General features: G+C 36.2%; 1 protein-coding gene and 1 pseudogene across 1 annotated transcript; one reads left to right on the top strand and one right to left on the bottom strand.

Annotated features, from left to right (window-relative positions):
* The first annotated feature begins 1,729 nt into the window (after positions 1-1,729).
* Positions 1,730-11,264, top strand: LOC120162158 (annotated as a pseudogene).
* A 781-nt stretch (positions 11,265-12,045) lies between these two features.
* Positions 12,046-14,034, bottom strand: LOC120162162 (probable pectinesterase/pectinesterase inhibitor 12). Its single transcript, XM_039172337.1, has 2 exons — positions 13,075-14,034; positions 12,046-12,947 (listed from the first exon to the last, which is right to left on the bottom strand). The coding sequence occupies exons 1-2, from the start codon at positions 13,937-13,939 to the stop codon at positions 12,259-12,261; spliced, it is 1,554 nt and encodes a 517-aa protein (XP_039028268.1). The 5' UTR covers positions 13,940-14,034; the 3' UTR covers positions 12,046-12,258.
* Positions 14,035-14,084: the final 50 nt, after the last annotated feature.

The following is a 14,084-nucleotide window of genomic DNA, read 5'->3' as shown; positions in this document are numbered from 1 at the left end:
CTTAATCACATGAATATTTTATCTGATTTTCGATTTGAATTCTACTATGATACCTGACCTGGATTCTGATATGATACATGACCTGGATTCTGATATGATACTTGACCTGAATTATGTTTTGATTTTTTATATATCCGTTTACGGACGGAACATGTTTTATTGAGGGGTATTGTTGGAGGAAGAATACTTGCAGGTTCTTCGGCTTTGTGCTCAGGGCCTTACTGTTAGTGAAGGGGTTGAATACTTGCAAGTTCCTCGGCTTTGTGCTCAGGCCTTACTGTTCGTGACGGGGTTGTATGGTTCTAGGGAACCTACACATTTTGTTTGTGACGGGTGGGGGTAGTGTTCATATTTTTTTAAAATAAAAATATGTTTTAAAAAGATCTGAAAAGTTACATGGTTTTGTGGGAACACACTAGAAAACCTATTATGATCTCCTGAACCTAGACATCCGAAATATTTCCCTGAATTAAACACTTACTATCTGTTACTACCTGAAATATCCGTAGGATCTCTTCTCAGCATAAAGATCTGTAGATGTCTTAACCGATAAGGAAATATATGTTTATATGTATCTGCATGTTCTTCAGCATCATCTGGTAGTTCTGTATTACTGAGCTTTTCGAAGCTCACTCTATTACTCACCATTGCAGGTTAAAAGAATTGTACCAGTGCAGTTATCAACTTCAGTAAGGGAGTTATTCCGGCGTTGCTTGCAGAGTATGGTACATGTGATTAGGGGACATGTAATTGTATTTTGTTTTATATACGAGTATGAAAATTTGTTTTATTTCTGCATACTGATAAAACATTTTATAAGTTACATATTTTAATAAATTTTTTAAATTTTCCGTTATTTTTACAGTGGGTCGCTCCGATGACCCTAATGTGACACTCCGGATCGGATCGAGTTACCCGCATCGGTATGAGGGGTTACATGTCGTCAGAAAAGAAGAATGAATTAATAAAATTGTAGAAAAATTAATAAAAAACTAAAATTAAATAGTTTTCTGTTTTTTTAAGAATAAATGTTTAATATGAAAGTATATCTCATCAGTGAATTGGAAAAATATTAATACTGGAATTTTGAATATTTGATTTTGATATTTTAAATTAAAATACAAGTATTTTTGAGAAAATATGTCATTGATACGAGGATGTGATATAAAAAAAATACTCATTTATAATTTAAGAGTCGTAACCCTAATAAATAATCTATCACATTAATCTTAATTTTAATCAGTTCATCATCAAATAAAAAATAATTATTAATATTTCAACACTTTTATGACTCATACCTTATTTAATAATTTTACTTTAATTAACTTTAATCATATTAAATCACTTATTTAATAAAGATTTATACCAAATGAATAATATAAATTGACCAAATCAATTATACTTGAAAAGATTGCTCACTAAAATCATGAAAAAATTAGCTAAAATTTTGAGTAAAGTATGAATACGTTCTAGAGCTATTTATCATCTGTTATTGATAATCTTTTAGCAAAATAATACAAAGATTCAAGTGCATGATCATTTTCAAAGAACACAATATATATTTTATGGGTCGATTACTTTTGGGCTTCTTTGTTTGTTCTCGACTTTGCCCAAACGTATCTAGCCAAGGCTCACTGATCGAAGGTTCTTTCCTTCATCTTCGATCCAAACCCATTTTACTTGACCCAGATAATAAATGGCGCAAACCAGAAGCTGCCTCCATTTGCGACTTGAAAGGTTATCTGTTTGACTGCTTCACCACAGCACTTTAGAATACGTCGTTGATGCAATTACAAGCGTCGTTTAACGAGCAAGTTAACTAAGGTTTGTCTGGTTACCGGAAACAGACTTCAGAGATAGTGAAAATGGCAACAAATCCAGCAACGACACCTTCGAATCTTCCTAAATCCGGAGCTATCTCCAAAGGCTACAATTTTGCGTCTACTTGGGAGCAGGTGTTTTTCTTTATTTCTTTTCGAACGCACAAATGTTTGCCTTCAAAGTCACGATTTGAACCTCTTATAGTTTAGATCTGTTATAATTTGATATCAGTGAACTTAGGAAGTTTCAATTTATGACTATTTAATCGAGGAACACTTTTGTTTGATATATTTCTCTCTGTTGATTCTGAAATTTAGTAATAAGATGATCCGATCTTATCGAACCATAAATCTGAAGAGTTGAAAAACTTTTTAGTTTTAAGATTGGATCTGTGGAGTGGAACCAGAAGCTCTAATTTGATTTATTTTGGGGAATTTTCTGCATAGAATGCGCCTTTGACGGAGCAGCAGCGGAGCAATACTGATGCTATCTAATTCAGCTGCTGAACGGCCGTTTCCGGCCAATTTGGTGAGGAATTCTGTTTCTGTTAGTAATCCTGTATATATATTTCATTCTGAATGTTTTGGTGAAAGATGCTTGAATTGTGTTGGTGTTTAGGCTCAAGAGCGAACCTCAGGGCAAGATAAAGGCTTGACTATTTCTACCGACAATAACAATCTCAGAGATTCTGAAGCTGTTGATTCAATTTTGGTTAATACAAATCAGGTAAATTAGTTTTATTGTATTTCTCTAGTGAAATGGAGATGAAGAGATCTGGACTTTTGTGGATGACTACTTTGTTTTGTTCTTTGAATGGTCTAGTGCTATTCTGGTTTTATGACATTGATGAAATTGGGATCTACAACATTTGATTCTTTTTTCTTGTTTCCACTTTTTTGGTACAGTTTTATAAATGGTTCACAGATCTTGAATCGGCCATGAGGTCTGAGGTTAGTAGCAATTTCTTGTTGGAACTTATAGACATGAAGTAATTTTTGTTGGATGTTTGTTTATTGATTTTCGTCGTTTCTCTCTCTTCAGACGGAGGAGAAGTATCAACATTATGTTGATACTCTAGTAGACCAGATACGGACTTGTGATGATATACTTCAACAAGTATGTTCTTCTTGTTTTACATCTCCATGTATTCTCATTTCCTTTGCTAGCTATTTTATTAGGTTATATCCGTATTTTTTTTCAAGATTTTAAAGCTTGCAAGTGTTTCTGTGCATGTGGATGAGACATTGAACCTATTTAATGAACTACAACTGCAACACCAGGCTGTAGAAACAAAAACTAAAACTCTTCATGATGCATGCGATCGATTGGTATGGTTTTCGTTTGGATGACTTGGGATCTAATTTCATCTTCTTGTTTCCGACTTCTTGACTTCGACTTTATGCTTAATGCCTATAATCCACTTATTTTTGAGGTGAAAAATTTGTTTAAAGGTTGATTAATTGCCTTGCTAGCATGTTCTAATTGCAGGTAATGGAGAAGCAAAGGTTGATTGAGTTTGCTGAAGCACTTCGCAGTAAGCTCAAGTATTTTGATGAGTTGGAGAATGTAAGGTTTGAATGCTATCTTAACTAGAGATCAATTTATGTGTTACTTCCTTGCCTTTGCTTTTTATCCTATTATCCTTTGGGATTTATGATCCAGTTTAAGTGTCTTGATGAATTGTTGTTGGTGTGGTACTTCTGAAATACATGATTTGTCTAATTTTACCTCTTCTGTACAGATTACTTCTAATTTTTACTCTCCAAACATGAATGTTGGAAACACAAACTTTCTCTCACTTCTTAAACGGCTTGATGAGTGCATATTGTAAGTTTGCATTTGAACCTAGTCCAACTGTGCCGACTGTTTAACGTTTGTGTAATAACTGTCCTTATAAGCCTGTATGATAAAATTTAGAGAAAATAACTTCAGTGACCGAAAATGCCTTATAATATACGATTTTAACCAACTTTTTTTGGATTTGCAAAAATGACCAAGAAATTCGCAACGCGAACTCTAATTTCGCAACACAGATTCCAAAATCGCAACACAGTTTCCAAAATCGCAACGCGAATTTGTAAATAGCAACACAGTTTTCAAAATCGCGTTGCGATACTACTGTTTACCTATATCTGTAATTAGCGTTGCGAATTTGAAAATCGCGTTGCGAATTTGAAAATCGTGTTGCGATAACACTGTTTACCTATATCGGTAATTAGCATTGTGAATTTGAAAATCTCGTTGCGAATTTGAAAATCGCGTTGCGATAGTACTGTTTACCTACATTTGTAATTAGCGTTGCGATTTACATATTATCGTTGCGATTTACATATTCACGTTGCGATAACACTGTTTACCTATATCGGTAATTAGCGTTGCGAATTTGAAAATCGCGTTGTGATAGTACTGTTTACCTATGTCGGTAATTAGCGTTGCGAATTTGTAAATCGCGTTGCGATAGTACTATTTACCTATGTCGGTAATTAGTGTTGCGAATTTGAAAATCTCGTTGCGATAGTACTGTTTACCTATGTCAATATTTAGCTTTGCGAATTTGAAAATCGCATTGCGAATTTGAAGATCGCGTTGCGATAGTACTGTTTACTTATATCGGTAATTAGCGTTGCGAATTGGAAATTCGCTTTGCAATAGTATTGTTTACCTATGTCGGTAATTAGCGTTGCGAATTTGAAAATCTCGTTGCGAATTTGAAAATTGCGTTGCGATAGTACTGTTTACCTATGTCGGTAATTAGCGTTGCGAATTTGAAAATCTCGTTGCGAATTTGTAAATCGTGTTGCGATAGTACTATTTACCTATGTCGGTAATTAGCTTTGCGAATTTGAAAATCTCGTTGCGATAGTTTTGTTTACCTACATCGATAATCAACGTTGCGATTTACATATCCGCGTTGCGAATTTGGAAAATGGCGTTGTGATTTTGGATAACCGTGTTATGATTTACATATTATCGTTGCGATTTACATATTCGCATTGCGATTTTGGAACCTGTGTTGCGAAATTGGAGTTCCCGTTGCGAATTTGTTGGTCATTTTCGCAAATCCAAAAAAAGTTAGTTAAAATCGTATATTATAAGACATTTTCGATTACTGAAGTTATTTTCTCTAAAATTTATTATCATCTTTTCTCCTTATAGGTATGTTGAAAATAATCATCAATATGCAGAATCCAATGTTTATTTGCTAAAATTCCGTCAACTCCAAGTAGGGAAGGAATGGTAACAATCTACGGACAGTTTTGTTAAGTGAATGAAATGCATGCATATAAATAGCTGTTCTGACAAAGAACTCGTGGGACCTGTTTTTGACAGTCTCGGGCTCTTGGTATGATCCGCTTTCATGTGCTTTCTATTCTCAAAAGTGCATCTTCCCAGGTAACATATCTACCTCTAGATGGAATTTGATTCATTGGCATGTAGTTATTGATCAATTGAATGCCTCCTAAAATGCTTTTTTTTTATTAGGTCCAGGGAGCAATTCGGAGCAGTGGTGGCAACAAAGCATCTCTTTCTGAGGGTGTTGAGGCATCCATAATTTATGTTCGTTTCAAAGCAGCTGCTAGTGAGGTAATGCTTTCCTTTTTTGGTTTGAAAGCTGTCTCATTTTTATCAAAAATCTGAACGTTTGCCCAATTTAATGGCAAGTAGAGTAATATGTCTTGCATATAAATGGGACCATATACCACAATTAGATCCCCCCCCCCCGTAGAGGTAAGTAATAGTTTTAAGTATTTGCAGCTTAAAACAATATTTGAGGAAATTGAAAGCAGAGCACCAAGGAAAGAATATATCCATCTTCTTGAAGAATGCCATAAATTGTACTGTGAACAGAGGCTTTCTTTGGTGAGTGAATGCTGTGTTACACCCACGCATGCATGCATTATTTCAATAGCCTAATTTTTTTTGATGTATATATAAATATATGCTTTATTTTTTAGATAAAAGGGACAGTGCATCAGCGAATATCTGAATTTGCCAAGAAAGAGGGTTTGCCATCGTTGACTAGATCAGGATGTTCTTACTTAATGCAGGTACAATGAACTTTCTATCCTCGTATTTAGTTGCTTAATAAGATTATGGTTCTTGTAACTTCTGATCAAGTGAAGCTACAGTTACATATTATTTGAGTTATGTAGTCTTTGTATTGTTGATTCATTTTGGTGATAGTTAGGGAAGATAGAGGCTGCCCGACTGGTCGTTTTCTATTTAAACTGAAGAAACATGTATTGTCTTCATTAACTGCGTCCTGCACATTCCCATATCTGTAGGTCTGTCAGCTTGAGCATCAACTCTTTGATCATTTTTTCCCATCTTCTTCCGAGGACGCTTCAAGTTTGGCTGCATTAATAGATCCTTTGTAAGTGCTCTTGTAATCCATTGTTAGAGATTTCTTTTCTCTAGTTGGCTTAATGATGCTTTATTGAAATTAACCAAAATAATATCCTGTTTAAGTATAGATAGCTTTCTGTAGTGGATTGGATAAATTTGTCTTCTTCTGTTCCTACCTGTTTTATCAATCTAGCTAAGGAAATAGAGTCTCTTGTAAAGTTTAGGGAGATAATCCTTAGACTGATTCCTAGATGTATTAAGTGGGTGGCCTCCTACTTCTATAAAAAAAAAGTATAGATAGTTTGAGTGTATTGCTAAGTTGGATTTTGATGCAGGTCTACATACTTGTATGACACATTGCGGCCAAAACTCATTCATGAAGCAAGTTTTGATTTTCTTTGTGAAATGGTTGATATCCTCAAAGTTGAAGTCTTGGGAGAACAGTTCAGTAGAAGGAGTGAGTCATTGGCAGGGTTACGCTCTACATTAGAAAGAATTTTGGTGGACATTCACGAACGCTTGACTTTTCGTGCTCGAACATATATCCGTGATGAGGTTTGTTATTGCTTATGCGTATATGCATCCATATGTCTGTGACCTCCTGTAGTGTTGAAAGCAAAAATTATTTTAGTTATCCCTCTTTGGAGATTTAAAAGTAAATTAGCTTACAGTTGCATTTCATGTTTACTATGTTTGGAGAAAGTGTATTGTGCTTTTCGATAGGAGTGTGCATCCCTGGGTATACTTCACATCGCAACAGTGGAGTGAACATATTATTGCTCTGTTACTTTTGATTTTACTTGAATCATTGTCTTCTTTCTTACTCAGATTGCAAACTATATCCCGTCTAGTGAAGACTTGGACTACCCTGCAAAACTGGAGCATTTTGCAGATGTGAAGTCAGAAACTGCTGTAAGTTTTCTCAACACTTTTTCGCTTCTCCTATAGATGATTATTTTTCATGGATCTTCACATTTGTTTGACAAAATTGGGAAGCTACTTTCCTGCAAGTCAACATTGTTTCTAAATCTAATTCAAATCTCTATGCAATGCTCTTTTGTACCATTATTATAGGACCTAACTTAGTTTCTGCAATTTGTGTTCAGTTATCTCCTCCTTTTGTGCTCAAACATAATAACTGTATTATATGTTTGACTGTTTGTATGCATTTAGACAATTTCTTGGATTATTCAACAACCTAACAGTTGTACCTGTCCATTGTTCAAATTCCTTGAATGAGGAACCATATGTGTTGACTGTGGCTTGTCCTCGTTGGTCACCAACAATCTAATTGATGACATGTCACAGTAATCGCTTAGTGAAAAGTATGCAGTGTCAGTTACTGCAGCTTCAACATATCTGAATATTGATGTTGGCAAGATTAGTAGCACATAACTCGTCTGTTTGAATTTTTCTTTCTTTTCCCTGTTTGGGAATATAATTGTGCCATAGTTAACACTACTATCTACATTGTTTTTTTTCCTTCTGGTCTGCAGACTGATGCAAACCCAGATGTATTCAAAACTTGGTATCCACCATTGGAGAAAACCATATCTTTTCTCTCAAAATTATATCGCTCTATGGAACCAGAAGTGTTCACTGGCTTGGCCCAGGTGCTTTGAGTCTGGATAATCACTCTTAGTTTCTATCTACTGAATTTCTAGAAGTATTTCAATTTGCTTATTCGTGTTAAAGGGTTAATTTTGTGCTGTTTTTTCTCAGGAAGTTGTGGATGTTTGTTCTGTTTCAATCCAAGTAAGTTAGTTGAACAAACAATTTAGTCAAACTGTTTAAGGTCTTACGTTCTTTGCTTTTACAAGAAAAATCTTGCTCTATACTTGTACCATTTCTATACGTGGATAAGCTTGGTTTTTTTTTTTAACGAAATAATATTGTCCCATCTATGATGAATTTGATGGGATATTTGCTCTTTAACATGTTCTCAAACATGGCATGTGCATGGTTGGATTTTTAACCATTTGCATTTGTCCCTCTTTTGTCTTTCAAATTGTACATAGAAAGCAAGCAAAATAATTGCAAAGAGATCCACGCCAATGGATGGGCAGCTCTTCCTCATAAAACATCTTCTGATAATAAGGGAACAGGTTATCTTTTCTACCCATCTTTTTTTTTGTTGATAATTAATAGGATATAACTGTAATGAGTTCTGGCCTTGCAGATAGCACCATTTGAAATAGAATTCTCAGTTACACACAAAGAACTTGATTTCTCTCATTCACTGGTAAGTTTCTCTTAGGCTAAATTATCTTTCAGTGAACTTGGTGTTTATAATCTTTGCTAGTTCTTTAGCATTCCTAGGAGGAAGCTTTTTTGAGTTTCAGCATGGAAGTGGGACCAATAAAAAGAAATATAATACTCCTCTTAAGATTCCTTTGTTGTTTAGGTTTCCAACTTCCAGTTTTTTCCATCTCTGCAAGTTCATACATATTTTACCTTTCTTTTACATGGAATTAAAGCTATAGTTGTCTTCAAATGTCTTTGACAGGAACACCTGAGAAGAATACTTCGAGGTTAGGCCTCACTATTTGACTGGTCTATGTCAACATCATTAGCAAGGACCTTATCTCCCCGTGTTTTGGAAAGTCAAGTAGATGCCAAGAAGGTTAGCATTTTACCTTTTGATATCTTTTTACAGTCAATGAATTGAAGTGCTATGTACCATCTTGGGTGTATCTGTTACGGGAAATCATCTACAAAACACGTGAATTAGTGAAACAATGGAGAACAAGCTCAGGGCAGAGAGAGCTATTTGTGGTAGTTGAGGGATTAAAATAAAAGGGGCATATGGGATTGCTATGATCTTCATCATCATGTTTGAGTGCTTTGATCATTGCGGAGGTTCCTGCAGTGATGGATCCTCTTCTTAGTAATACTCAGAACCAACTCGTTGCTTTTGCCTGCGAGCAATAGGGATTCTTTTGTATGGGCTATCATTCTAATAAATGGCAGTTGGATGCCATTCCCTCATTACATCATTTCTTATGCAAATGCATTCCCTCCCATTATTTGTTTTGTTAGTTTATGAGAAGTTAATAAAGTAATATATGAAATTTTGAATCTTATACCCTGGAAGCAAATAATTGTTTATTCCCAAATAATATGTGTGCTTGTGAAGCTCTCTCCTGCAATTATATACTATCTTCGCTGCTGCATCCCACCTTATCCTCTTTTCACCCTTTCTGTGGAAACAACATGGCTTGATGCTGGGGTTCTGCTTTGTCGTCAATAGCATAAGATATCTTCTGTGGTCGTTTACTTGCAGGAACTGGAGAAAAGCTTAAAGGCAACTTGTGAGGAGTTTATTATGGCAGTCACCAAGCAAGTAGTGGATCCTATGCTTTCATTTGTTACCAAGGTTTATCTTTTATCTCCTTAATTGGCCATTTCACAACTTAAAGATGCTAGAATCTCTGATGAGTATATATTTCTTGCAAAATAAGATCAGGTCCCTTTGATTGGACCTTTCCAGCTTGGATACAAGTATTTACTTCAGTGTGCTATGTGATATTTAACCAAATATGATGTTTCCATCTTTGCTGAATCAAAGGATAACTTTAATGGTAATGGATTTTTTTGGGGTTTGACTCTTGACTAAACGTCTAATGTTTTTATATTTGTACCTACAGGTAACAGCTGTAAAAGTCGCGTTGTCTTCTGGTACTCGGAATCAAAAAATTAACTTGGTAATGGCTAAACCACTCAAGGAACAAGCCTTTGCTACGCCAGAGGCGGTGACTGAACTTGTTCAGAAGGTGTGTTAAGCCAGCATATTTGTATACTACGTATATATAGAAGAAAGCCACAATAGAAATAACTCCCAACTAAATGAGACATCGACATTAGCAAGCATGAAGCCACTCCCAGCATGGCCCGGTCCAAGACAGAAAGAGTATGATTATCATTTCAAGTATAAACCGGAGCTAAGTATATATTTTCCCCTAAATGGCATTAATGCCATACCTGTGTATCTTCAAAATACCTTGGAATTTTTTAATTAATGCTGATAATTCTTCTTCTTCATCGTCTTCATTTTTTTTCAAACAACTTATTTGTCATCCTTCTTATTGACTTGAAAGGCTGATCTTGTCAAATAGATTCATACTGCTGTTGCATATTATAAAAATTCTCTATTATTCAAGGTTTAGATTCATCGGATTGATTATTTACATTTCTTATAACAGGTACATTCAGCTATTCAGCAAGAACTTCCAGTGGTGATAGCAAAGATGAAACTCTATTTACAGAACCCATTGACAAGAACAATTCTTTTCAAACCAATCAGGTAAGATGTCTGACTCAAATTCAAAACAAACTTCACAGTTGTGTATCAAAGATCTATGTTATTCCAGCTATTTATTTTTCATGAAGTATCCGTGTCCATTGACCAAAACTCATGTTTGATGCATATCCGGACATGCATGGAAATATAATCCTATTAGGATTTTTCAAATACATGAAAAACATAGAAAAATGATGAACATATCTGTGTGTTGGATACTTAGCTATATCTAACATTCACATCCAAGCCCAAGTTAGTAGTCGAGGACTACGAATGACCTAATCGGAGAGTACTTTGTTTTATAACGTTAGATTTTCTAAACAGTCGGAGCATAGTAGACAATCTGACAACAGAGTAAGGTGACTCTTATATTAATGCAGGACAAATATTGTGGAAGCCCATATCCAAATTCAATACCTTTTAAAAGCAGAGTATTCTCCAGAAGAAAAGCGTACCATCAACATGATCGCAATAGAAGAACTGGAATCACAGCTGGACAACCTCCTGTAATGATTCGAGCTAGCGAAAGGACAACCAAATTCTTTCGACTCGACTCAACTCAAATTTATTCAGTATTTTTCTGCTAATATATATCCTGGTTTAGGATGTTCATAAGGTTATATTGGTAGATAAGTTAGAAAAAAAAATGTCGTATAAAATGATTTAGTCTTCAGAATATTTATTTCTCACGTCCAGATCTTTTTTCCCCATCCCAAGAGCATGAAATTCTGCCCGTACTATATCTTTGCAACCATTGTTGATCGTATTTTCCATTTATGAGATCGTATTTTCGTTATATCAGGCTACTATATATCCATCTGTTTTGTCTGTCTATCCTAATTCCATCCATAACACAACTACAGTAACCTAAGCTTCTGGAAAAAAATTATCATTGGCGTTCTGTTATTTGGACTGGATGAGTGCCCGACGGAGGTATGTGTACGAAAATGGATATTTTTTTTATAGAAAGATGGCCTCGTTAAAAATCTCATCATAACCGCCAATCTACATAGTTAGTTCAGTGGACATTGAATGGAGTACGAAAACGGATATGTTCATTCTCTTTCAAGATTCTCATGTATATGAGGGTGTTTCAACAGGGACGGTAGTGGGACGGGGCGGGAAGTTTTTTGCTTCAAATTCTAATACTCGAGTCCGACCTGTTTTTTATTTAGGCCTGCAGGATGCGAAGAATTAGTCATTAGGTTCGCTGTAGTGGATATTTTGAGAAACCAAAATAGTTTAGGTACTTAGAGCAAAAATTGTCTCAAAAGTGCCCGTTTTGGTGAAATTTTAGGTTTGATCTAAAAACACGATCCTAGACTGAACTTGATAATTTTAATTGAAAATACGTCTCATCATCAAGCTTATTTTTTTTTTTTAAAATTAATCGGATCAAATTATATTCGGATTATTATTATTTTTTATCATTTCTAGTTTTTAAAGGGTTATTTCTCTATATGCGAATATTAATCTGGCAATGATATTTTAAAAGTGGACACAGATTTCAAGAGCAAAAGATACATGATGTACCCATCTTACATTTTCACGGGCAACATGATGAACATGCCAAAGCAACGTACGGTGTTTGCAGTTCAATCAAGTCGCGATGGACAATTTCCGCTTGGAATTTTTCAATTTTTACAGTTTTAAAGTACATACTAAAGCTACTTACCAAAAGAAAAAGACAACACATACATGTGGATCTGACCTGTCAAACTGAAAACCATTTCCGTGGGCTACTCTGTTAGAGCTTTATCAGTCACCACAATAATAGAAGCTGATAAAATTTAAATCCCATAATCATATGGGAACGATGTAGAATCCAGCCAAGCTTCACCCGTGATGAACTCCGAGACTGTGAAATTATATGCATTCTCGTAATCCATTACATGATATCCAGGCCAGGCGACTCGATTATCTGTATTCGAACCCGGTCCGAAATTATTGTACTCTCCGTAATAAAGGGAGTCCAAGCCCTCATCACTAGACCACTTTCTCCATCCGTTAGGATCGATAAGATCATCGATGTAGGATTCGAGAAAAACTACGGTGGAATACACCCTCCATGGTCTCCCTAGGTAGCTTTTAACGCTGCTGGAATTCCCGTACAATTCGTCCGTGGCGAGAATCGAACAGTTCTGGATCGAAATCCCAGTGTACTCGTCCGGGGCATCTCGAGATTGAGCTGTGATGACGGTAAACTGACCTGGCATCGGCATCCTTGAGATTATGTTACATGCCTGGAACACCGCAGCAGCGTTTCCGAATATATAATCTACGGTCCCTGATATGTCGCATTCGCGGTAAAATTGTCGGAAAGAATGGACATATAACGTATCCTGGTACCCATTGATGGCACATCTGTAGAATGCAGCGAAATCTGCATTTACTCTTAATGCAACTGCTTGATGCTTTTCTGGCCCTGCCATATTCTCTATGGTTATGTCCCGAGCCAAAAAGCCTTCCCCGGATACCGCTGCAACATAAATTTACAAGTGAAACGAGTTAAAACGACGATGTTCTCCATGATCATTGGATTCCGAGACGTTTCTTCGGTGAGCATCCGATGAAATCAAAATTCTAAACCGAGTTTCGGAAATTACCAACAGTTGCAGATCTGAAAGTGGTCCAGCCATCACCCACACTTCGTTTCCCAGTAATGAAAGTGGCATCACTGCCATCTCCAAGCAAAACAATGTTGGTTTTACTGCTCGGGATCTCCACATTCTCTTCGTAAACCCCTTCCCTAACATAGATCATTACCCTCTCTTTGCTTTTCTTAGGAGCAAAGATAATAGCCTCGGCAATGGTGCTGAAATTCCCCGTGCCATCGGCCGCAACGGTCAGCACTTTGCTTGGATCATATTCGTCGTCGATGCCTCGCAAGCGCCGACGATTACGATGCCGTTTTCCCGACTTGGGCAGCATCGAAATAGAGTTACTCACATGTTTGTAAGTACTAAGCAAAGATTTCACAATAACAGGTTTCAATGGACCAGATGCAGAATCTAACCCTTCTAAACATGTATCCTTGCTCGTGAGAGCTGCACTGAGATAGACTCTCGCGTCAACTATCTTCCTCGAATCTTCATCTTCGATTCTCGACACTGTTTTTTTCAACAAAGATAGTGTTGATTCATGGAGTTCCCTGCAATCTTGCAATGCTCCTCTTTGTTTCTCGACGATCACGTTTCCATTTCCGTCATTGGAGAATAAACTTGTTAGCTTCGCGGCCTCGGATAATGCAGTTTTGAGGGTTTGAAGGAGGTAGAAAAGCATGTTGGGACTGATGTTTACTGAAATGGAAAGCTTCAGTGAATCGAAACAAGAACCTGGGTATGGAGTTGATTTGCAGAAGCTTCGTATGGAAGTGAGATTTGGGTTCAGAGAATTTGCTGAAGAAACGTTGAGAGAGGAAGTTGAAGAGAAGAAAAAGAAGATGAATATTGGTATAATGGTGGAAGCCATTGAAGGCTATTGCAGAAGCTAAGAGGATCTTTTTCTGTTTTTATAGACCAATGTTAGATCAGATAAGGCAAATTGTTGAGATTGTCAGACATCACTAGTTGCTGCTCGTGACCAAAATATACCCGTATCCAAAATTTAAGTAATA

This window comes from Hibiscus syriacus, unplaced genomic scaffold (assembly GCF_006381635.1).
Source record: "Hibiscus syriacus cultivar Baekdansim isolate YM2019G1 unplaced genomic scaffold, ASM638163v2 tig00111402_pilon, whole genome shotgun sequence".
Classification (NCBI taxonomy): Eukaryota; Viridiplantae; Streptophyta; class Magnoliopsida; order Malvales; family Malvaceae; genus Hibiscus; species Hibiscus syriacus.
This window is presented reverse-complemented; position numbering and strand designations above follow the sequence as displayed.